Source organism: Schistocerca nitens, chromosome 10, assembly GCF_023898315.1.
Source record: "Schistocerca nitens isolate TAMUIC-IGC-003100 chromosome 10, iqSchNite1.1, whole genome shotgun sequence".
Classification (NCBI taxonomy): Eukaryota; Metazoa; Arthropoda; class Insecta; order Orthoptera; family Acrididae; genus Schistocerca; species Schistocerca nitens.
In genome coordinates, this window is record NC_064623.1 from 114,527,873 (window position 1) to 114,555,125 (window position 27,253).

A 27,253-nucleotide genomic window follows, 5' to 3' on the forward strand; every position below is an offset into this window, starting at 1 on the left:
GTTTCCCTATATTTCCAGATTTTTACTGGTTGAAATTTCAAATTTCCATGGATTGCCCACTGTTGTATTTGATGGCAAGGTTCATGTACTGGTTTTCACAGCTGCACACATAGTTTAGTAGTGATTATTCCAAGTTCAGCTAGGATTTTCAATCAATGGTTTTGTTAAGATGTAAACTACAGCTGTGCCTGAAAATTCCTTCGATGCCTTCATCTGTCACCATTCTGTGCCGTGCTGTGCCATTCACTGTGCAATGACCTTACGTATATGAGAAATCCATGTAGAAACATGCTTCAAACTGTTGTCAACAACATTAGGAAAAGAATAGATTGCTACTCACCATAAAGATGACCCTTTGAGCTGCAGACTGGCACAACCAAAAGACTACCATGGTCGTGTGTGTATGTGTGTGTGTGTGCGCTGACCTGCGCGAATATGTGTGTGTTGTTTGCCAAAGAAGGATTTGGCTGAAAGCTGTAAGTGTAATGGTTTTTTTGTTTTGTTTGTCTGCACTCAATGGGTCATCTTTAGTAGGGTCAGTAGCAATCTATCCTTTTCCTAATAGTGTTGATATTCCAACCTGTAGTTTCCATTGTTTTATTTTTGTCAAACTGATAGAGAGAGAGAGAGAGAGAGAGAGAGAGAGAGAGAGAGAGAGAGAGAGTTTAACAAAAAGGTTCAGGACATTTCTTTCCATCAACGAACAGTTCAACTCCCCCTAGAACCTCTCAGAATTGTCAAGATTTCCTTGATTAAATTTGCAAGAGGATTCCTCATTTTCCATGCTGTAAAGACACGTCATCAACCTGATTAATGAAGCAGAGTTAACCTGGAATATTTTCTGACTGATGTATAAAGCATGCAAGAACGGGTACAACACTACCACGGACTACTAACTGAGAACAGAGCAGCATTCACTGAGAACCCACCAGACATTGAAATCAGTAATAATATTACACCGACAGCCCCGAAGAAAGTCCAAAATGAAATTAATGCCATGAAAAATAGAAAGTCACCAGGTCCAGGATTAATTTATATAGAACTGGTTAAAAGCAGCACCGTCAGAACTCTTGAGGTATTGGCAGTGATTTTTGACAAAAGCCTTCGAGGTGACGAAGCCGCAAAGGAGTGGAAAAAGGCAACAATTACATCAATATTTAAGAAAGGCAACAGGAGAAATTGTGCAAACTATCGTGGTATTAGTGTGATGCCATCCGTGGCGAGAGTCTATGGCAGTATCCTAAAAAAGAGGATAGAAGAAGAAGAAATTACCGAATCTGAAGACCAAAATGGATTCAGATCGGTCACTCCTGTACTGATGGGAATATTTACCCTCGAAAACCTAATGGAGAAAAGGACAGCAAGAGGCCTTACGACCCACCTTGTCTTTGTAGGTCTCCAGAAACCTTATGACGCAGTTCCACAGAACAAGCTATGAACAAGTCTAATTGATAATGGCATGTCACTGAGCTATGTGAAAGCCGTCAGACTCCTCTGCCAAGGTTGTACGGCAATGGTAAAAGCGAGAAATCAACTGTCTCAAGAGTTTTAGGTGACAAAGGGAGTACGCCAGGAATGCGCACTCGCCCCTACATTCTTTAAGATTTACCTAGAGGTGGCACTAAAATCCTGGAAAAGGAAATGAGGAGGAATGGGTATCCCCATAGACGATGAGATCTTGTTCACCTTAATTTTTGCTGACGACTGATTGTTAGTAGCTGGAGATGAGAAAGATGCAAATTACATGCTCTGCAAATTAAAAGAAGATATGAAAAATAGGGTCTTGTCATAAATGTATCTAAAACACAATATCTGAAAGTGGGAGAAAATGCTGTTAACGACTTACAACTCGGTGCTGATACTATTAAAGGGTGTCATAATTTTCAGTACCTGGGAGTGACACTGTCGTCAAATGGTAGAAGTATGGATGATATAAACAATAAAATTGGCCAGGGCAAGTGAGCCATAGAACAACTAAATGGTATTCTCTGGAGCAAAACCATAATGCGCAGAACAAAACATACAATCTACCACACAATTATTGAAATTATCACAACATGTGGTGCAGAGTTGCGGGAATTAACTCAGAGGCAGAAAGATAGCCTGCTGCCTATCGAGATGGATTTCTGAGTACGGAGTTGTGGATATTCCAGGCATGATCATATTAGAAATGATAGGGTCAGAGAGGTTATGAATGCTGAAAGAGCAATCCTGGACTACATAGAAAGGAAGCACCTGCTCTGGTATGGTCACTTACAGCATATGCGAGACACAAGACGGCCGAAACATGCATGGCAATGGATTCCACATCAAAGAAGAAAGAGCGGTAGACCTGTGAGACGCTGGAAAGACGATGTCAATGAAGCAATGGCGGCGAGAGGTCTTAATGGAGGAGACTGAAATGACCGTGAAGGATGGAGACTGGGATGCCAGAGGTGGCGGCAGCTGTAGAAACCTTGCTTGCAATATGAAGTCACAGCCTGTACTGACCTCGAATCTGAAGAGGAGCTGGAATCGTCTGAGTCGGACTGGCTCCCATCTGAGCCGCCACCGCCAGAGCCTGGCAGAGGCTCCTGGTGTCGTTCGTTGGGCTTCAGCGGACCGTACAGCACCGTGTTGAGAGGGAAGTAGCGGAGCTCCGCAGGTGTATAGCTGCAAATTGAAAAACGAGCATTCACAATTAAATACTGCCAACCTGCATTTGCAGTTAAACTTTTTTCAATACAAGCAACACATGCAGTGTGCCAGTCACATTTTGGCATTTATATTATGACTATCCCAGAAAGCAATACCAGTTGCTGGCTGCTATTTAACGGCTTCCAGAGGCAACAAAAATTTGATTTTCAACATTTCTCGTAATCACTGACCAAATTTAAAATTTTGTTATAACCTACTCATTAAGGGGCATAATCCTGAAAGTATTACACAGTAAGATAAGTATTACAGTTACAAACTGGGTGTTTGTCCCAAGGCAGTGTGACTGACAGCAAACGAATACCTGGACTTTATTCGCACGAGATTTCAGAACGTGAGCACTTAGTTACTTCCAATTAACTTTACACATAACCTCAAACCTCCATAAAACTTTTTCTCGCCGAGATCCCTGACAACGTGACAAAAGAGAGAAAAGTTCATGTAATAAAACTCCAGAATCACATGTGATGTCTTAATTTATTACTCCTTTACTGTCAACTCTATTCGTAGCACAGTTCGCACACAGTATCCAGAAATACCACTGAATGAACCTGAAAAATTGTATCATTGAACAACACACAGTTCAGGAGATATGTCATCATAGACATCTAGATGCATGAAAAAGTTGTTGTTGTTGTCGTCTTCAGTCCTGAGACTGGTTTGATGCAGCTCTCCATGCTACCCTAACCTGTGCAAGCTTCTTCATCTCCCAGTACTTACTGCAACCAACATTCATCTGAATCTGCTTAGTTCAAATGGCTCTGAGCACTATGGGACTTAACTGCTGAGGTCATCAGTCCCCTAGAACTTAGAACTACTTAAACCTAACTAACCTAAGGACATCACACACATCCATGCCCGAGGGAGGATTCGAACCTGTGACGAATCTGCTTAGTGTATTCATCTCTTGGTCTCCCTCTACGATTTTTACACTCCACGCTGCCCTCCAATGCTAAATTTGTGATCCCTCGATGCCTCAGAACATGTCCTACCAACCAGTCCCTTCTTCTTGTCAAGTTATGCCAGAAACTGCTCTTCTCCCCAATTCTATTCAATACCTCCTTATTAGTTTTGTGATCTACCCATCTAATCTTCAGCATTCTTCTGTAGCACCACATTTTGAAAGCTTCTATTCTCTTCTTGTCCAAGCTATTTATTGTCCATGTTTCACTTCCATACAAATACTATCAGAAACGACTTCCTGGCACTTAAATCTATACTCTATGTTAACAAATTTCTCTTCTTCAGAAACGCTTTCCTTGCCATTGCCAGTCTACATTTTATATCTTCTCTACTTCGACCATTATCAGTTATTTTGCTCCCCAAATAGCAAAACTCCTTTACTACCTTAAAAGTCTCATTTCCTAATCTAATTCCCTCAGCATCACTCAACTTAATTCGACTACATTCCATTATTCTCATATTGCTTTTGTTGACGTTCATCTTATATCCTCCTTTTAAGACACTGTCCATTCCGTTCAACTGCTCTTCCAAGTCCTTTGCTGTCTCTGACAGAATTACAATGTCATCGGCGAACCTCAAAGTTTTTATTTCTTCTCCGTGGATTTTAATAACTACTCCGAATTTTTCTTTTGTTTCCTTTACTGCTTGCTCAATATACAGATTGAATAACATCGGGGAGAGGCTACAACCCTGTCTTACTCCCTTCCCAACCACTGCTTCCCTTTCATGCCCCTTGACTCTTATAACTGCCATCTGGTTTCTGTACAAATTGTAAATAGCCTTTCGCTCCCTGTATTTTACCCCTGCCACCCTCAGAATTTGAAAGAGAGTATTCCAGTCAACATTGTCAAAAGCTTTCTCTAAGTCTGCAAATGCTAGAAACATACGTTTGCCTTTCCTTAATCTTTTTTCTAAGATAAGTCGTAAGGTCAGTATTGCCTCACGTGTTCCAACATTTCTACGTAATCCAAACTGATCTTCCCCGAGGCCGGCTTCTACCAGTTTTTCCATTCGTCTGTAAAGAATTTGCGTTAGTATTTTGCTGCTCTGACTTCTTAAACTGATAGTTCAGTAATTTTCACATCTGTCAACACCTGCTTTCTTTGGGATTGGAATTATTATATTCTTCTTGAAGTCTGAGGGTATTTCACCTGTCTCATACATCTTGCTCACCAGATGGTAGAGTTTTGTCAGGTTGGCTCTCCCAAGCCCGTCAGTAGTTCTAATGGATTGTTTTCTACTCCCGGGGCCTTGTTTCGACTCAGGTCTCTCAGTGCACTGTCAAACTCTTCACACAGTATTGTGCACTGTCAAACTCTTCACACAGTATTGTATCTCCCATTTCATCTTCATCTACATCCTCTTCCATTTCCATAATATTGTCCTCAAGTACATCGCCCTTGTATAGACCCTAGCTTCTGCTTAAAATGGTGCATAGTCAAACTCCAACAATCTGGCATGACATTTTAATTTGTTACTTCTTTACTACTAAATTCAATTGCAACAAACTTTGTAGACAGTATCTGCATATATCACAGAATACACATGCAAAATTGTATCATTGTACAACCCCTAGTTCAGGAGATATGGTACCATAAATATTCAGATGTGCAAAAAACTAATTTATGCTTAAATCAGAGTGCAATTAACCCAGACTATATACATGTAGTGGTTGATAATGAGAGCACTTAGCGACTCCCCATGAACTTTAAGCATAATTTTAAACCTTTCCCCACTTGTATTCTTAATGTCAAATATTTAATACATTAACTTATTTTTAAAGCAATCCGACGTTTGAAGCTGTTTTAAACATGACAGTTTGGTTTCTTAAAGAATCAGGCGTTTACTGGTAAAAAAAGAAATTGAGATCCTGCATATGGCAGTGTCCTCCACATGGCCCACTGTTGCCTTCTGTGAGTTTCCTAACATCCGTAACATCCTAGTCAAGCTGTAGGGTATTTCCAGACCATCGGCTCAACCCCAATGTTCCTGCAATTATATCAGCCATAAAAACATGCCTTGTGCACCCACCCGCCGCTGACTACTCTAGCCCCACCACTGATAAATCCTACAAATTGAAGGAGAGTAATGTGCAAAAGCACATACATTATCAACTAACTTGTGTCCACAACACAGCATTTTTATATACATACGACTGCCAATAAAGTGGATGAGCACATAAAGGACATAGAAGAACAGGCCACCTTTGGGACGCTCAGCTCCCAGTTTCTGAACATGCTCTACAGCATTGACTCGTGGGATCTGAGTGCCCGTTATGGGCGATACTAATCCTCCCACCTCATACTAGGTTATCTGAACTCTGGAGAAGGGAACTTACCCTCCACCAGATTCCCTACTCTCATTTCTCATACAAAATAATCTGTCTTCTCAACTTTATTTGCTGCTTTTATCTTTTCATCTCTGTTTGTCCTGGAACCTGACCACCATTTTCCTTTCCCTGTTATTTTCTGCATCTCCTTTTTGTCCTATTTCTTAAACAGTAAACTGCTGCGTCTTTGAAGACTTGAACATCCACATTAAAAAGTTTTGAGTGTTTCATTACTTCACAAATGAGTAAATGTATAAACAACTGATGTGAAGGATGTAAATTTGAAAAACTTTAGAAAAGGTTTGAAATTATGTTTACCAATTGTTGGAAGTCACTAAGTCCTTTTACTATGAAACACAGGATTAATATAGTCTCAGTAATTTGCACTCCATTTTAGGCAAAAGGCAGTTTTTACGCATCTTGATGTTTATGGTGTCATATCTCGCAAAATGTGTTATGAATAGAGATAGTACAAAAGAAGTAATAAATTAAAATGCATTTACTGATGCTGGAGTTTTAATAGATGTACAGCGAAAATGTAGTAGCCAATAAACTTTTTCCATTCATCAATTTATGGAGGAAGTCAGCGAGATAAAGTTCTGTAAAGGTTTTTCAGCAGGTGCTAAGTGCTCTCAGTCTCAAATGCTGTTGAATATAGCCTGAGTATTTGCATGCCATTCAGTTACACTGCCTCTATAGTCTGGGAGACGAGTCTTTGGTATTGACAGCTCGGTAGCGTCTTTCCGTTGCCTAGCGACCGCAGGCAGGCAGCCAATGACGGCCTGACTTTGAGCGGGTAGCAAGGGCCACGTTGCCGTTCTGAAACCCGGTCGCGTGCGCTTATGAAACTTACCAGTGTCTCGCGTGCAGGCGGTGCGGTCGTTCGTCGTTTGTCTGAAGTTGAATTTGCAGTTTATTTCGTTTTTGTTGTTTTTAGTGTTTCTTTGTTTATGTTTCGTTGTAAACAATGTCTAGTGCGGCGGGTAGTACCAGCCCAACACAAGAAGTGAAACGGAAGAAGAAAAGTGTGCTACACACCCAGGCCCGTAAATTCGTGTGCTCTGTGAGGGATTACTTTGAGAAAGAAAAGGACAAAGGTGGGCCCTTAATTCCTGCTGTTCAGGTTGTGAAGAGAACTGCAGCAGCATTGAAAATAAGTAAGAACACTGTTGTAAAGATAGGGAAAGAACAGTATAGTGTAGATTGTGACGAGAGTGGCACAACAAAGCTGCACACACCAGGAAAGAAGCGACCGAGAAATAAGCAGGTGACAGCTTTGGACGATTTTCAGAAAGACGCTATTCGTCGTCATATATACAGCTATTATAAGAGAAGGGAACATCCCACTCTATCTAAATTACAGGTGTCGCTTCAGAAAGACGATCTTTTTAAAGGGAGCAAATTTTCATTGCGTACAGTGTTGAAAGACATAGGCTTCAGCTCTTCACTGTTTAACGGACGCAAAATATTAATGGAAAGGACAGATGTAGTTGCATGGCGGTGCAGATTTCTGCGCAGGATCATGGGTGTGGAATTCGAAAGTATAGTGTGGTTAGATGAAACTTGGGTCAATGCCAGCCATTCGTTACGTAGAGGCTGGAATGATGGAACGCCCGAGGGGACAATGGCAGTGCCTGTTGGCAAAGGAGGGCATATTATTGTCTTACATGCAGGAACATCAAAAGGTTTTGTGCCAAACTGCTTGAAAATGTTTCGGTCAAAAAAGACGGGAGATTACCATGAAGAAATGAACAGTGTAGTATTTCAAGAATGGTTCGAGACATCGCTTATGACGAATCTGACAAGTCCATCAGTGATTGTTATGGACAATGCGCCTTATCATTCCGTTGTTCATGATAAGGCACCAACCTTGGCAACAAAAAAAGACGATATCATTCAGTGGTCGAAACGGCGAAAAGTAGATTTCAGAGAAGATTTAAGGAAGGCGGAACTGCTCGAAATTGTGGCACAAAAGAAACCCCAATTTTCAACATATGTAATTGACGAGATTGCTAAAAGGCACGGGCATGAAATCGTTCGGCTTCCTCCATACCAATGTCACTTCAATGCAACTGAAGGAGTGTGGGCGCAGATAAAAAATTACATTGCTGCAAACAATAAAAAATTCACGATCTCTGAAGTGGAAACTCTCCTTCCAGCAGCTATCAATAAAGTGACAAGCGAGACGTGGGCTAAAATTGTAAACAGCACTGCAAGTGCCATAAGAGAGGCGGTCAAAACCGAAGGGGTTGTGGAAGAATGCATTGAAAATTTAATTATACATCTGGGAGAGAGCAGTGATAGTTCGAGTAGTGCTGTCAGATTCTGACAGTGATGTGAGTGGTGTTTTTCCATTGCAGTAACTATAACGTATTCAGGAATGTAAGGAGGGAGTTTGCTATCGATCTACAACCAGATCATCATATTGTGAGTACTTTCTTCAGATTATAACTCTTAATACACTGACCAATTATTCTGTAGCTTGTAGTAGAACAAATTAATAATGCTAATACTTAACAATGGAAACCAAAACTGCTAATGTTCAACAACTTGCGAAAATAGTTTTCATTTCAGTTGTGAAGTTTAACAAATAATTTTATTATGTTTCAGCATCTTAGATACTTGTACTAAATAGCTCTTATCGTTTTTGAGTTAATATATTTCAAGCATCAACTTTAAATAAATTCACGCATACCAATACGACTTGTATTTTGTCTCGCTTTTATTTCTGCTGCTAGAGAATGCGTGTAGCAGACAGGGCGCCGCGTGCTGTGAGCCACGTTCGGCAACAGCGCCGTCTGCCCGCCGGAACTGTCAGTACCAATCACTTGTCTCACGGACTATAGACACAGACAGTTTCAAACTGTAAAACTTGTCTCACTGTGTTAAACTTTTAACATAAAATGACACCTCTCAATAAGCAGATTATGACAGAGTTTTAAAATTTTAAATTCAGTCAATAATTATGCAAAATACTGAAAATCAAATTTTTTTGTGAGGCCTGGAAGCCATTAGATAGGCTACCTGAAACTGGTACTGAGTTAATTGTCTAGTAATATAGATCAAACCCAACACCAAACAAGTTTAAAGCTGATTCAGCTTGCTATAAACAGTTCCCATCAAGGAGTTGTGTTCAAAATAGTTCTCCCCCATAAGAATACATATTAGTTACTTCTCCTTTGAGTGAAAGATGAACAGACAAATCTGCAGCACCGCCATGGGCACCCTCATGGCACTCTTGTATGCCAATCTGTCTATGAACCATCCAGAGGAAACTTTACTTGACACCTAAAATTCCAAACCCTTGTCTGGTTCAAGTTCACTGATAATAACTTCATGGTTTGGACTCAGGGCCAAGACACCAAATACTCACTGCTCCATAGCAGAAACACCTTCTCTCCCATTGGCTTCGCCTTGTCCTCCTCAGACATTTCTGAATGTTGATTTTCACCTCTCTGATGGTTTCATTCACAACAATCCCACTAACCATCAACAGAACCTGTATTTTGCGGGCTGACATCCCTTTCAGGCCAAAAAAATCACTACCTTATAGTTTGGCCACTGGGGGACAGTGCATCTGCAGTGACGAGAATTCTGCTCGAGGTCTCACTAAGGTCTTCACAGACCTAGACCTGCCAGATTTTCTGCACCATATCACCTTATACACTTTGTCTTATTATAATACTCAAGAACAGCTGGAAAGGCGTACCATCCCCCTAAAAAATCTACACAATATCCTGTTCCATCCTTATACCACACTCATGCGGGAGAAACCCACATCCTTTCGTCTTTCCCTCTCCTTCCCCTCTTTCCTGATGAGGCAACAGATTGTTGCCAAAGCTTGAATTTTGTGTGTGTGTTTGTGTGTCTATCGACCTGCCAGCGCTTTCGTTTGGTAAGTCACATCATCTTTGTTTTTAGATATATTTTTCCCACGCGGAATGTTTCCCTCTATATAAAAAAATGAAGATGATGTGACTTTCCGAACGAAATTGCTGGCAGGTCGATAGACACACAAACAAAAACAAACATACACACAAAATTCAAGCTTTCGCAACAAACTGTTGCCTCATCAGGAAAGAGGGAAGGAGAGGGAAAGACGAAAGGATGTGGGTTTTAAGGGAGAGGGTAAGGAGTCATTCCAATCCCGGGAGCAGAAAGACTTACCTTAGTGGGAAAAAAGGACGGGTATACACTCGCGCGCACACACACACATATCCATCCACACATATACAGACACAAGCAGACATATTTAAATATGTCTGCTTGTGTCTGTATATGTGTGGATGGATATGTGTGTGTGTGTGCGAGTTATACCTGTCCTTTTTTCCCCCTAAGGTAAGTCTTTCCGCTCCCAGAATTGGAATGACTCCTTACCCTCTCCCGTAAAACCCACATCCTTTCGTCTTTCCCTCTCCTTCCCCTCTTTCCTGATGAGGCAACAGTTTGTTGCGAAAGCTTGAATTTTGTGTGTATGTTTGTGTGTCTGTCGACCTGCCAGCACTTTCTCATTTGGTAAGTCACATCATCTTTGTTTTTAGATATATTTTTCCTACGTGGAATGTTTCCCTATATATATATATATATATATATATATATATATATATATATATATATATATATATATATCTAAAAAGAAAGATGATGAGACTTACCAAATCGACCTGCCAGCGCTTTTGTTTGGTAAGTCTCATCATCTTTCTTTTTAGATATATTTTTTCCACGTGGAATGTTTCCCTCTGTTATATATATATATATATATATATATATATATATATATATATATATATATATATAAAAAGCGCTGGCAGGTCGATAGACACACAAACAAACACAAATATACACACAAAATTCTAGCTTTCGCAATTCCAATCCCGGGAGCGGAAAGACTTACCTTAGGGGGAAAAAAGGACAGGTATACACTCGCACACACACACACATATCCATCCACACATACAGACACAAGCAGACATATTTAAATATTTAAATCACAAGGAATGACTCTTTACCCTCTCCCTTAAAACCCACATCCTTTCATCTTTCCCTCTCCTTCCCTCTTTCCTGACGAAGCAACCGTTGGTTGCGAAAGCTAGAATTTTGTGTGTATATTTGTGTTTGTTTGTGTGTCTATCGACCTGCCAGCGCTTTTGTTTGGTAAGTCTCATCATCTTTCTTTTTAGATATATTTTTTCCACGTGGAATGTTTCCCTCTGTTATATATATATATATATATATATATATATATATATATATATATATAAAAAAAGCGCTGGCAGGTCGATAGACACACAAACAAACACAAATATACACACAAAATTCTAGCTTTCGCAATTCCAATCCCGGGAGCGGAAAGACTTACCTTAGGGGGAAAAAAGGACAGGTATACACTCGCACACACACACACATATCCATCCACACATACAGACACAAGCAGACATATTTAAATATTTAAATCACAAGGAATGACTCTTTACCCTCTCCCTTAAAACCCACATCCTTTCATCTTTCCCTCTCCTTCCCTCTTTCCTGACGAAGCAACCGTTGGTTGCGAAAGCTAGAATTTTGTGTGTATATTTGTGTTTGTTTGTGTGTCTATCGACCTGCCAGCGCTTTTGTTTGGTAAGTCTCATCATCTTTCTTTTTAGATATATTTTTTTTCCACGTGGAATGTTTCCCTCTGTTATATATATATATATATATATATATATATATATATATATATATTGCGCTATTGAATTATAGATTCCAGACAGATTAAAGAAGTATTAAGAGGGTTAATATTTCAAAAGAAAGACAGTTAACATCTTCTATACACTCAATGCTCTAGGGATTACACCAATTTCAGGAACTTGATGATGACTAAAATTTTGACAGTGCCTCCCGAGCATTTATTTAAAATTTATCAAGCCAAGATTACTACTGGACCTCATATCCACCATCACCAGCACAACAGATTCATGTTTCACAATCTTCATCTATTAGACAACAAGGTCCATTGTAAACTTAAACTGTTGCGCCACTGAAGGCTACTAATATTGCTTTGGCATAATAATTCTTTATTAACCCAATTAAGCTGGCATCGAGATTTTAGTCACTAAGAAGTGCCTGAAAAAAGAGTTCGTTTTTTGCAACCAACATAATTATTTGTTCTCCATATGAATAAAGCAGCCCATGGAGCAATGACTTCGCATTAAAATGATGGTATCCATTCGTGTTTAAGTCTCCTTATAACTGTATGGTATATAATTGACAATTCCCTGATTATGGGAATTGTCAGGATATTAATGATTCAAGCATGTTTCTGAAAGGAAAGGAGTACAATGGGGAAACTGTAAACAGACAGACCTCTTATAATAATCAGTATACTGCCCAGGAATGAGCGCGACTGGGTAATATCCAATTTTGGGAACATCCTTCGGAACCATTTTCACTGCACGATTATGCGGGTAGTGGATGGTGAATGTCTGCAGATCAAAGCAGCAACGGCGCTGGTCGCGGCGACCACGATTGAATGTGGCATTCCATTCGGCTGCAGACTGGACAGCTTTCTCCTTGGTGTCCTGCTGCCGATTCCCGGTACCTACAAGAGAGGACATTGCTGCAACAGAAGACACACATTCATAAAAAATGTTCTACTATTTTCACATATTTAACAGACGACCTTTGGAAACACATTAAAGGAACTCGGACTAAGACGTTCAGGCAGCCGAAAAAAGAAGAGGCAGATTTTTGAAGTCAGTCAGTATCAGTGTTATTAAGGACGGAGCAACACCTTCACTGGACAAGGAAACTTGACCACTGTCTTGTTCAAGGTATCATCTTGGGAGCTGGATCAAATGGTTCAGGGAAACCACAGAAGTTTTAACTCAAGATTGCTCTCATTTCCTCCTACCTCGATGCACAATTCTGAACTTTTCTTACTTTAACAACAATATAGACAGAATATAGTTAAGTTTCTTCCTGCTACATTTCCTATCGGAGTCTCTTGATCACTTTCTTGGCATTGATTGACGAACATGCAAGCATTCAAAATTTTATTATTAGGTTACTTTAATCAGTGGAAAACAAAAGACATTTTTCCAAAATTTATAATATTTTCATCATCTGTATCAACAGACTGTAGTAAGCACTAGCCACGTAGGTGCTTAAAATGTGTTTCATAAAAGGCTGCTTCTTCAGAAGTTTTAAAATGAAGAGGTCATGTACACTATGTGATCAAAAGTATCCGGACACCTGGCTCAAAATTATTTACAAGTTCATGGCGCCCTCCATTGGTAATGCTGGAATTCAATATGGTGCTGGCCCACTCTCAGCCTTTGTGACAGCTTCCACTCTTGGAGGTATACATTCAATCAGGTGCTGGAAGGCTCCTTGGGGAATGGCAGCACATTCTTCGCAGATTCAGGTCAGGACTCTGTGCAGGCCAGTCCATTACAGGGATTTTATTGTGATGTAACCACTCCGCCACAGGCCGTGCATTATGAACAGGTGCTCGACCGTGTTGAAAGATGCAATCGCCATCCCCAAAATGCTCTTCAACAGTGGAAAGCAAGAAGGTGCTTAAAACATCAATGTAGGCCTGTGCTGGTATAGTGCCATGCAAAACAACAAGCAAGCCACCTCCATGAAAGACAAAACCACACCATAACACCACTGCCTCTGAATTTTACTGTTGACACTACTCACGCTGCCAGATGACGTTCACCGGCATTCGCCATACCCACACCCTGCCATCAGATCGCCACAATGTGTACTATGATTCATCACTCCACACAACATTTTTCCACTGTTCAGTGGTCCAATGTTTAAGCTTCTTACACCAAGCAAGGCATCGTTTAGCATTTACTGGTGTGATTTGTGGCTTATGAGCAGGCGCTCGATCATGAAATCCATGTTTTCTCACCTCCCGCCTAACTGTCATAGTACTTGCAGTGGATCCAGATGCAGTTTGGAATTACTGTGCGACGGTCTGGATAGATGTCTGCCTATTACACATTACGACCCTCTTCAACTGTCGGTGGTCTTTGTCAGTCCACAGACGAGGTCTGCCTGTACGCTTTTGTGCTGTATGTGTCCCTTCACATTTCCACTCTACTATCACATCGGAAACAGTGGACCTAGGGATGTTTCGGAGTGTGGAAATCTAGTGTACAGACGTATGAGACAAGTGACACTCAATCACCTGACCACGTTCGAAGTCCGTGAGTTCCACAGAACTCCCAGTTCTGCTCTCTCACAATGTCTAATGACTACTGAGATCGTTGATATGGAGTACCTGACAGTAGGTGGCAGCACAATGCACCTAATATGAAAAACGTATGTTTTGGGGGGGTGTTCCAATACTTTTGATCACATAGTGTAACAAATACCGAAAATATACAAACATGTGATGCTGTCAACACTGTTGTGTATAAACAAAGATGGCCAGCTACCTATGAAAGTGAAAATATAAAGTCGTCACTGCCCATGAAAGCGCTGACCATAAATGTATTATTGATGCATTACATAAAATAAATATAACTAATGGTTTTCTAAAAAGGTAATAACATTTCTTTGTTACAGCATGAACATTTGCATGTGTCTTCTCACATTTCATTCCACCTCAAATGCCATCACAATGCTAAATTTATCATACAAGGAAGTAATCCATTCCTTCACTGCATTCTTCTTGTTCTCATGTCTTTATCCCGCATCGATGAAGGTTTGGCATAGTTAAGAACAGATTTACCACGGTCAATTTAATGGGTGGCCTGTCACCACCCCATTAAGACACCCCCCCCCCCTTCCCCAGGACAGAGTGTGTGCGTGAATTGTGTAACTGAGGCAGGACTTGGGTACCAGCCTGCTATTCACCTAGTGGGATGTGCAAAACTGCCTGAAAAAGACATCTACATTGGCTGGCACACTTACCCTCATCATTAATCAACTGGACGGATTTGATTTGGGGCCAGCGCACTGCCCCGTCCGAGAAGCAGAACATTAACATGCACAGTTATCTGGACATGTATATTCCTTCCTTGAACTGATTGCAGCAGTAATATAAAGCATAATGGGAACAAAAGTGAGGAAAGGTTGTAGAAAACTGATAACATCCAACACTGAAATTCAACTTCCAGGTTGGACCTGTTTTATCTTATGGTCTATATAAGCTTTAACAAACTAATGGATGAGGGTTTCATCTAAATTCTAAATTTATACCTAGATCTACTGCTCATGAAAAGCACATAAGTGCATGGCTGAGGGTACTTCTCACTGTAGCACTTATCAGGAATTCTTCCCATTCCGTTTGGATATGAGGTGCACGAAGAAATATAGCTTACATGCCTCTCTGAAGGTTGTAATTAGTTTGGACTAGTCTCTGGGAACCCTACAGAGGTGGTATATAGAGGTTGTAGTATATTACTATAGTCTTCATTTAACATTGATTTTTGAAGTTTTGTAAGTAGGCTTTCATGGGATAGTTTGCGTGCCTGTGAGTTCAGTATTTTCAGCATCTCCCACAGGTCAAACAAACCTGTGAAAATTATTGTGTTGTTCTTTGTATACATTGAATATTCCACTTTGGTCATTTTGGTATCAGTACTTTGCCAATTGAGCAATATTATAGGACAGGTCGCATGAGTGTTTTGTAAGAAAATTCCTTTGTAAACTGGTTGCACATAGAACTACATATTAAATATAAGAAGTTACCATTACAATACACAGAAAAGTCTGCTTACCTTTCTGCCTAGAGCTAAGTTCCTTTGCCTGGCGATCGCGGAGATATCGGCGATACTCTTCGTACTTGTCCTGGAAATCTGTGTACATGATATCCAACACTTCTGACGAGAGTACTGCAGTTAGACCTGTGGGAAGCCAAAGAGAGCAGATTTCACAAACTGAAATATTACAAAACCCAAATGCAAACTATCCATTATAGGCATTTGGCAACTGTCTTGGTAATAAAACTTGGGGTAACCGTAGTGTACACACATTCATTGTGTTACATAGACCTCATCATGGGAGAACTTTCAGAAATGTGGAATGTGTCACAGTATACATCAACACAACACAACACAAGCAAAACATAGGAAATTAACCTCTATAGTATATTAACAATAATCGATCACTATATTGCTCAAGACTATACATGTTTACGCTGACTAAATTTAATCAAGCAAATTAGAAATATAGGTGATACTCTGAAAAAAGCTACTGTCTGTCCACAAGAGAGAAGCTGGGGAGAAACTCAGTGGAAAGGAAGAGGAGGATACTTGTCGTCGTTATCGTCATCATCATCATCATCATCATCATCATCATCATCATCATCATCATCATATTTCTACATTCATTTATCAAGCAACTGAATCTTCAACTAGACGTTTCAGCCCACACCTATCTTTAGCTCTTCTTAATATAATGACCCGTAATCTTCTTCACTTAACCCAACCACATGCTCGCTGCCTTTCCTCGTGGTCTTTTGCCTACAATTCTGCATTGCAAGATGGTCTTTTCTAAAGTATCCACCCCTTTTCCCAAAATGTGCCAAAGGAACTAGAAGTAGCTTTGGCACAAGAGGATAAACTACTTTTGATGCTAAGTTCTTCTATAATAGAAGCATTGGTTGTTCTCTCTGCCAATGATACGTGCATCTTCCTTCAACACTACATCTTGGAGGAATCAGTCTGGATTTTGTCACTAGTTTTCATGGTCCACATCTTTGTTAACACAGAACATAAATTCCAATATTAGGCACAGTCTGTTCTGAATGCCCTTGTCTGGAGTGTAATCTCATATGGAAGTAAAGTGTGGACAATAACAGCGCAGACTAGAGAACACAAGTTTTCGAAATGTGGTGCTGCAGGAGAATTTTAAAGATTAGACGGGAAGAGCAGAAGACTAATGAGGTGATACCAAATTAAATTGGGTAAAAAAGAAATATATTGCACTACTCTAGTAAAAGAAGGGATCAGTCAGTAAGACACATGCTGAGGTATGAAAGACTCATCAATTTGGGAGGGAGGTAAAGGGGGGCTGGTAGAAGTTTTAGAGGTAGACCAGGCGATGACTACAGTAAGCAGGTTCAAATGGATATAAGTTGCAACAGTTACGAAAAGGCTCGCACAGGATAGGGCAGCACGGAGAGCTGCATCAAAGCGACCTTTTGATTGAAGACAATAACACTGCCGACACCCTGGCTGAATGCTGTCAAGCATACCCCAGTACTTCCATGTCTATGTGGTACGCTGATTAACATTTCATCCTTACACGAGCTTATTTTTATTATTTTCAGTAAAGAAAAAAGTCATTCCAACAGATGAATAATGGTGCCAGTACATTATGCTATTGAGTTAATGGAATGTCTCAGATGAAAATCAGAACACAGCATGCCCAGAGCTGTGCATAATGCATCTTATGGGCATCTGCCAGACTTCGAGAAAACTCAAATCACTGGGACGGGGGACACATTAACAAAAGGTCGCGAAGATAGTTGTCTGCAGTCAATTACTGCAGAAAACTGCTGATGAGACAAACATAGGACAATAGTGTGGCACAAACAACTGCACCACGAAAGGGTCATAGGATTGTCTGGCTGTTTTTGACAAGTACACATATCAAAGAAGCTGAAATCAGGGCAGAGCTACAGGCAGAGTGTCACCGTAAAACATCGGGATCAGATTATGGGAAGTTGGGTCAAGATATCAAGTTGCATGCATCGTGTACTGCTGGCACTGTTCCACAGACAACAAAGACTAGCATGCAGTAGAGTCAGAGTCAAATGTGATACTGAGTGGCAGTAGGAGTGCTCGGTAATGAGTCTCACTTCCGTTTACAGCGGTCAGATTGACACCGATACATTCGTAAGAAATCCGGTGAAAGGTCACAGGAAGCAGCAATTCTCGAGACCTGTAACCTCTCCAAACAATCCGTAAGCCACCATACAGTACATGGTGGGGAGCACATTGTACCACCACTGGTCATTCTCTTCCATGCTCTACTCACAAATGGAGTGACATAAAAATGACTGTCTGTACGCCTCTGAAAGAGCTCTGATTTTTCTTATCTTGTCTTTGCAGTCCTTACACAAAATTTACTTTCTCAAAAGTGTTTCACAAAAAGAACATCATCTTCCCACCGACGCTTCACGTTTGAGTTCACAGAGCATCACAATGTGCAGAGCTGAGTATTTGATGACAGGACTGATTTGGTAGTTGTTAGAGGATGGGGGGAGGGAGGCAGAATGCTCACCATGTGGGAAGAGTGGCAAAATCTATTGCCATACCCTTCATGACCAGAGCACCAATGACGTACTTGAGTAGGATACAGGAAGACTCCACACTGCAGTTAACACCACAAACAGCTAGGGGAATGTAATGGTCTGCCTGATCACCTGATTTTTCTCCTAGAGAGCAGCAGCAAGCATTTTTGTGAACTGACACACCACGTGTTCCATACACGGCGAGAAACACCTCAATATGACATTTAGAAACAGTTTTCTTGCATCTCACAATGATTGCAAGAGTGTATTCATGGCTACTGGATCATATTTCATACTGACACCGATGTTGGACATCATTCCTGAACAGAATGAAAGTTTACTCACTGCATAACCAATATGTGATGATCATCTTCACAAATTTGAATACTGGATAGATGTTTCGTGGTGTGATACTTTCCATTTCTAGCAGTGTATGTTACTAAGGTGAGCAACGATTCAAAACTGACTAATAACACCAGAGACAGCCTCTACTACATATTACTAACACTACATCCTTCCAACCTGTATGTAAGTTCCAAAACATCTCACGGAAAGGGGAACGGTTCAAATGGCTCTAAGCACTATGGGACTTTACATCTGAGGTCATCAGTCCCCTAGACTTAGAACTACGTAAACCTAAGTAACCTAAGGACATCACACACATCCATGTCTGAGGCAGGATTTGAACCTGCGACCATAGCAGTCGCGTGGTTCCGGACTGAAGCGCCTAGAACCACTCGGCCACAGCGGCCGACGGAAAGGGGAATGTAAAGTTTAACACAATTCCTGTGTACTATAACTTCACCCTTCCTGCGAGGAACATTCCCTTAAAAAAAAAAAAGCAGGGATGAAGGCATCCTTCAATACCCTGATGTAATTCGAACCTCTCAGAATGGAATGGATGAAATGAACGCCTCATTATTTCACCACAGCTTGTGATTAATCATCAGTCTGAAGTGTCAGATGTTGAGATATGATATATTGAGCCATAAAAGGACTTTTATGGGGAGTGAGGGTGACTAATATGTCTTCCAGTTGAGCACAATTTTAAGGTGCCTGTGTTTGGTTAGCATTTACATCCGTATGACCTGTTGAGTTCTAGACAGACACAACAAAAAGACCATTACATGTTATAGCTGTCGGCCAAGGCCTTCTTCAGCAAAGAAAACACACACACACACACACACACACACACACACACAAGCAAGCAAGCTCACGTGACTGCTACTGCCAGCAGCTCCAACCTGAATTGGGCACAGCTGCCTGTGGGAGTGGTCATGTGTATGAGTTATGCTTTCTTGTGAGAATGAGTGTGTGTTTTCTTCACTGAAAAAGGCTTTGGCAAAAAGCTATAATGTGTAACAGTCTTTATACTGGGTCAGTTTTACAGAGAGCAGCAATCTATCCTTTTCCTAATACTGTGGGTATTCCAACCTGGAGTTTCCATGTTTGAATCTTCATCCATACGCCATTTACAGTGTGTAGTAGAAGGTACTTTGTATACCACTGGCACTTACCCCTTTTTTTCAGCATGAATGGTTTGCAGCAAGAACAGTTGTTGATAAGCTTCCTTATGAGCTCAAATCTCTCTAATTTTGCATTCCTGGTCTTTTCTCAAGGTATATATATGACGAAGCAATATATCGGCTGACTCTCCTAGAAATAAACACATCAAAAAAAGTTTTGCATCTCCCCAATTCCCAGAACTCCTGACGATAGACGTTGACGGTGGATATTGTATCACAGACACAGTCCCACTGACTGTCCAGAGATGTCACTAGAACAAACCAACGATGTAAACAACAATGCATGAGCAACGTCTGTTAGATGGAGTGGGTCCGACAGCCGATCACTTCCAGTCATTCCACCAGGAAGGAGGTACACGGCTCGTGTTGTCTGTACTTCAACCGTGCCTAGACAGTCAATACTATAGTTCGATTGCATCCTCATTGTTACTCTGTGCCAGGGAGGGCTCTCAACAAAGGAAGTGTCCAGGTGTCTTAGTGTGAAGCAAAGCAATGTTGTTCGCACACGGAGGAGATAGAGAGACAGGAACTGTCGATGACATGCCTCGCTCAGGCCACCCGAGGGCTACTACTGCAGTGGATGACCGCTACCTACGGATTATGGCTCGGAGGAATCCTGACAGCAATGCCACTGTGTTGATTAATGCTTTTTGTGCAACCAGAGGACGTCATGTTACGACTCAAACTGTGTGATGCACAACTTCACTCCCAACGTCCACGGTGAGGTCAATCTTTCCAACCACGATACCATGCAGCGCAGTAGATGGGCACAACAACATGCCAAATGGACCGCTCAGGACTGATCTCACGTTCTCTTCACCGATGAGTGTTGCATGTTTGTGGACCAGACAATCGGCGGAGACATGTTAGGAGGTAACCCGGTCAGTCTGAACGCCTCAGACACACTGTCCAGCGAGTGCAGCAAGGTGGGGGTTCCCTGCTGTTTTGGGGTGGCATTATGTGGGGCCAATGTACACTGCTGGTGGTCACGGAAGATGCCGTAGGAGCTGTACGATACGTGAAAGCCATCCTCCGACCGATAGTGCAACCATATCAGCAGCACACTGGTGAGGCATTCGTCTTTGTGGGCGACAATTTGTGTCCCCATCGTGCACATCTCGTGAATGATTTCCTTCAGGATAACGACATCGCTCGACTGGAATGCCCAGCATGTACTCCAGACACAAACCCTATCGACATGCCTTGGACAGATTGAAAAGGGCTGTTTATGGCTGACGTGCCCCACCAACCACTCTGAGGGATCTACGATGAATCTTTGTTGGGAAGTGGGACAATCTGGACCAACAGTGCCTTGATGAACTTGTGGATAGTATGCCACAATGAATACAGGCATGCATTAATGCAAGGGGACATGCTACTGGGTACTAGAGATACTGGTGTGTACAGCAATCTGGACCACCACCTCTGAAGGTCTCCCTGTGTGGTGGTACAACATGCAATGTGTGGTTTTCATGAAAAAAAAAAAAGGGGTGGAAATGATGTTTATGTTGATCTCTATTCCAATTTTCTGTACAGGATCCGGAACTCTCTGAACTGAGGTGATGCAAAACTTTTTTTTTATGTGTGTATATTTCAATAGTAAACCACACCTTTATGTAGAATGCTTCTCTTTTAGCATCAGACACTGGAGTTGGCTGTGCAACTCCGAGACGCTTTCAAGTTTACTTACTAAATGAACATGCTACAAACCATGTTCTCTTTTTTGGATAGTCCGTGTCTTTTTAGGTGGATATTTCCTGAGGATTCTTCCCCTGAATCTCAGTCTGGCATCTCCCTTAGCTATGATTACGTTTATGTGGCCGTCCCACTCTAAATTGCATTATACACATAATCTAAATAGCACAATATGTATATTCCTAGATGTTTTATGGATGTGACTGCTACCAGCGAACGTTTGGCAATAATGTAATAATACAATAATGGGTCTTTCTGCCTACTTATGTGTAATCCACTGTATTTGTTTATGTTGAGGATAAACTGCCAATCCCTGCATCGAGTATCGATCCTCTGCATGTCGTACTTCACTACAATTTTCTAACATTGCGACTTCTCTGTACAAAACAGCATCATCAGTGAAAAGCTTCTTAGAGCTTCCAATGTTATCCATTAAGTCATTTATAATTATTCTGAAACGTTACGATCCTACGACATTCCCTCCAGGTAAGATCAAACGACCTATACTCCCAAAGATTTCTCTTCGTTGAGAATGACATGTTTGCTGAAAACTCTTTAATCCAACAATACAGTTGCTCTGCTATTCCGTATGTGCTTATTTTGTTCAGCTGATGTTTTGACTATCAGAGATGCATTCTCATCTTTTCTAATCTGATTGTTTCCAAACTTCCCCTCAAAATCCAGAATGAATTTTTATATCTGTAGCAGAATGGACAAAACTTTCTGGCAGATCAGAACTGCCTTGATCAACCCGGAAGTTTCAAACCAGTGCCCAATCTGTTGCAGACAGAAAATTCAGTCTGGAAACTATCCTCTAGGCTACAGCTCAGCTATTTCTCTGCAATACGCTTTCTTCCAGGACTACTAGTCCCATAAGGTATGCAGGAAAACTTCTGTGATGTTTGGAAGTTAGAAGATGAGGGACTGGCAGAAATAAAGCTGTGAGGACAGATTGCGAGTTGTGAGTGGATAGATCAGCCAATAGAACATACGCCTGAAAAAGGCAACAAGGATTCGAATCCCAGTCCAACAGACAGCTTTAACCTCGCAGGAAACTGCCCTCACATGTTTCAAAAGAATAATAGTTTTGTTACTATAAAGGGATCTCCAACAGTTCTACAACATGCCAGATCCATAATAAATAGTTTTAGTTCTATTTCTTTCTGTCTGTGTCTCAGTCCAAGGTGGGACCAGAGATGGGGAGGAGTCATAATTCCCCCCCCCTCCCCCCAATTTAAGCTGCTAAAATCTACCTTCTACAACTGAAGAATCACTATGGCCATTTCTTTGGGTAAGATTCATCTATTTTGTCTGCAGATCATCAGTTCTGACTCCACAAACCTCAGTCAGTCACTCCACACCCAATAAACAAGGCATTATCTTGCACGCGTGTGCATGTGGGGAAAAAGAAAGGACACACACACACACACACACACACACACACACACACACACACACACACACACGTGCGTGCATGCGCATGCACTGTGGGAATGGGGTGAAGTTTTACTGTAAAGCACAGCAAAAGATAAATATGACATAAACTGAAGTTTATTTTGGGTGAGAATTGAAGCAGCATAGGGTTCTAATTGCCACCAAGTTGTCAACATGTAGTATTGTGACAGGATTCCATTTACTCATCTCGTATGAAAAGTACGAGTTATTGTGGGGTTATTCTGACCCCAGGCCCACAAAGAATATGCCTGGGGTTATCACTCACAAAAGAATTTGGAGCCCCATAGCAGGACAACAATAAAGACAATTAAATGTAAATGAAACAATAACTTCTGTTACATGTACGGTATCAGTGCAGTATTATACATTTGCTATTTCACTGCGTTAACAACTGTATCTGAACATAAAAAATTTAGTTTTTACTTTCTCTCTTTAACTGTATTCATTTATTTTTATTTATGAACTTGGCCAGCTATGGGCCACATACAACTTAAGACTTATGGGGTTTCCTTTTTCTTCCGTTCTTCCCAGTATTTCTTCATTATCTTGCCAACTACTCGTCTCTGCTCATCTGTCCGCACTCTCTTGGGTCGAGGTTTTGGCTCATCTTCTTCATAGTTTGCGTTTTCTATCAATAGCCTGAAGTAATTACTGTCATGTATTATTTCTTCTGTAACACCTATTATATTGGCGTCTTTCTTTACTGATTCTATCCATCCTACAGTTTTTTTCAGATTACTAATGTAATTAAAAATTTTCTTTGTAATCCATGTTTCTTCCATTGTGTTTAAATGTCCATACAATTTTAGCCGTCTCTTCCCCATTGTATCTGTGATCTTTTCTGTATTTTTGTATAAGTCTTCATTTCCCCTTTTAATCCACCTATTTTCCTTGTTTTTCTCAGGACCTAGAATTTTTCTTAGTATTTTTCTCTCTCTTTTTTCTCGTTCTCTTAATTTGCCTTTCTTATTCAATGTTAGGCACTCTGATCCATACGTTGCTTGTGTCCTAATAACTGAATTATAATGTTTAATCTTCGCTTGTATTGATATGTATTTCTTACTGTAGTAGTTTTGTGTTAATTTATATGCAAATTCTAACTTTTTTACTCTTTCTTTATTTGTTGTGTTATCCAGTCCATTGGCTTGGATCCACTCCCCCAGGTATTTGAATCTATCAACTCTTAATTTTTCCATACTTTGTTTTCATAAACTTTTCTGTATTATGTTTGTGTTCTATATACTCGGTTTTTTCATAAGATATTTTTAGCCCAGTTTTTCAGCAATCTTGTGTAACAGATCAAGTATAACTGTTGCGTCTGTTCGGTTTTGAGTTATCAATGCCATATCGTCTGCAAAGGCTAAACATTTCACTTCAAATTTGTTCTTTCCTTGGCTCATTCTTATACCCTTTGTGCCTCTAATTTTTAATGTGCTTTCCCATGTTTTTACTATTTTATCCACAACCAAGTTAAAGAGAATTGGGGGCAGTCCATCTCCTTGTTGAACTCCTGTTTTGATTTTGAATGGTTCAGAAATTTCGCCTTGAAACTGTATTTATAAGAATATATAACAGCAAATATCTAGGCTTGTTAAAAAATGTAAGTAAATTAAAATAGAAGAGGAATCTGAAAAAGTTCTTTATGTGAGGACAAGTGTTGACAATATTAAAAAAGGAGGTTTGTGTTTATTGTAGGAAGCAAATAAAATGTACGATTCCCGCAATGTGGCAGTGACTAATTTACTAAAACAAAATATTTTACCAACAATAGAAAATCCAGGACGCAATAATGTCTGGCCTCAGCAGCCAGAGACAGTGGTCACAAACGTGTGTGAGAGTTGCGTTTATGTGATTGTGTGGGTGTATGCTGTCTAATTCTGAAGAAGGCCTTTTGGCCGAATGCTTAGTTGTTTAGCAGTCTTTTCGTCTGTCTGCAACTCGACATCTTCATTATATGGTGAGTAGCAATTTGTCCTTCTCATAACATTATTCCAATAAATATTTGGGGTGATATGTTAGCAGTCAAACATAGCTCGTTTCAAAGTTGAACTACTGACAAGTTTTTATCTGTTGATCTACTTCACAAAAATTTATATAAAAACATGATGGCAAATGATTCCTTCTCCATTAATAGATAAACATATCCACTTACCCATGTCACACAAGTTTTCGGAGACAAGCCCTTTGTCACGAAGGTAGGTCTTCTCTTCGGCATCTATGGGACGTCGCTGAAGGTCAGGATATTTTCGCTTGAATGACTTTATACCGAGGTACTCGGAGATTTGCTCTTGAATCATCAAGTGATCGCCAGACTTTTCTGGCCACTGGTACTCTGCTATCTGATCCACTGTGAACACCTTGCTGCAAAGATAGATGGTGGAACATGTAACAGATTGCTCACAGTATTTTCACACACATGTAATTGTGGAGGGAGACACAGTCTTGTCTAAACTAAGCTTTGGATGCAGGCTGCAGTAGTCATGCAGAGATGAAGAGGGTTGCACAGGACAGTCATGGAGAGCTACATCAAAACCTCTCTTCATACAGCACACCACAACAAGATGTTTTTATTGTGTCGAGTTACTTCCGTCCTTACAATTACAACTCTTGTATTAGTGGCATACACTGAGGTGACAAAAGTCACGGGATAGCCATATACACATATACAGAAGGTGGTATTATCCAGGGTGTATACGCGGACAAGGAAAATAAATTCCTGGATTTTGTATGGATTTCCCGGTTAAAAATACACTTCCTCCCGCGTGAAAAAACACTTTCTCTGTGTTAAGTGACAGTATATTTTCCCTCAGAACTGCAAAACTCATAAACCCTTTGAATGGTTATGGTTTTATACACGGACACAGAATTTTCTGGCACTTTAGAAAACGAAACTCAGGGAAAAAGATACGTATTGCAAATGTCTTTGATGTGCAGCAACATGTACGTTGCGTATTTTCGTATTACGAAAGTATACATTGGAATTCCATCAAACGCCGTATTCTACTATCCGAATCATTGAAATCGAGATTGCGATGCGCTTTTATAACCCAGTCATAGTCATAGTGATCTCGCCAGCCGATGACAGCGGATATTCAGAGCATAGGACACGTGACATAGTCAGTCAACAGCAACATCCCTGGTAAGTAGCATGAACACACAAACAGGGAAAGTCAATAGTTTAAATTAATATACATAGTATCGCTACAAGAAAAGCACAGCTTTCACATATAATATTGGTCTCTAAGGTTAATCAGCTGCAAGAGAAGCTAAGCTTTCGCATATAATGTTGATCTTTTTTGCAAGTGTTACACTTTAAGATATATCACACAAATATACCAGTAAAATTTTTAATAATGACGTACAGGTCTGATCTTCAGGGTTCGAAATTCGTCTAAATGGCTCATGATCAAAGAGTTGATTTTTAAATGAGAGTCAAACACTCTGTATAGCTGACTGTATAGTGAAAGGCTACCTGGCCACTGACCTCCTCCTGTGCGAATGCGCACACTTTGCTCAAACTCTTACGGGAATCGTCACCTTAGATCGCGCGAGTAATGAGTGAATGGGCAAATATCCTTTAGGAACATTACAAATGTAGGTTATGGACAGTTGGGAATGTGGGTCTCACGGGAAGCGTACAAGGAATATGTCCCTGCAGTCGCGCTATCCTCTGTGCCCTCGGTGGCTCAGATGGATAGAGCATCTGCCATGTAAGCAGGAGATCCCGGGTTCGAGTCCCGGTCAGGGCACACAGGTTAATCTGTCCCCATTGATGTATATCAACAGCACCTGTTGGCAGCTGAGGGTTTCGATTAATTATCATTTCTTTCTAGAGAAGCTGTATGGTCATCATTGGTATTTGTTCTTTCGGAACAGTTACTATCTTCGGGATGTAAATTTTCTTGGATCATCAGTACTGTATTATATCATGTTTGGTTCTTTATTATGGCATAATGCCATACGTGCCCTTGAAATGCAGCGAACAGTTGAAACTAGCCAGTACTGTGGAATTACACATTTCGTTTCAAATACATTGACTGCCTCTGTGGTTTAATAAAAGTCAAATTTCTTTATCAAACAGACAAAAATAACTAAATTGTTCTGCAAGGCGATTAACGCTTGACTGTCTGAAAGGTGAAAATAAAATAAAATCTGAAACTAAAAACATATGTTAGCCTTCCGTAATTATGTGAACATATTTTAATTCACTTAATAGCTCCCAGCCACAGATATCCATTTTATTTTCATTTGACGTGAGAGTGAACGAAGGGTAAACAGCAAAGTCACTAAATGTAAACACGGGTCATGTGGAGACTACCCACTATAACTCACACTGCTCTGCGCATCAGCCCC

The 27,253-nt window shown here is 40.6% G+C and overlaps 1 protein-coding gene and 1 non-coding gene across 2 annotated transcripts in view; one reads left to right on the forward strand and one right to left on the reverse strand.

The window, feature by feature from the left end:
- Positions 1–27,253, reverse strand: part of LOC126209916 (titin-like) — a 285,842-nt gene that overhangs the window by 134,025 nt on the left and 124,564 nt on the right. The window contains exons 13-16 of the mRNA XM_049939036.1: positions 25,053–25,261; positions 15,706–15,831; positions 12,332–12,584; positions 2,491–2,652 (exon numbers count right to left, since the gene is read on the reverse strand). Coding sequence (XP_049794993.1) covers positions 2,491–2,652; positions 12,332–12,584; positions 15,706–15,831; positions 25,053–25,261 — 750 coding nt within the window. The remainder of the gene's footprint in view (positions 1–2,490; positions 2,653–12,331; positions 12,585–15,705; positions 15,832–25,052; positions 25,262–27,253) is intronic.
- Positions 26,575–26,649, forward strand: Trnat-ugu (transfer RNA threonine (anticodon UGU)). The gene has a single exon. It is a non-coding gene; the product is annotated as a tRNA-Thr (tRNA).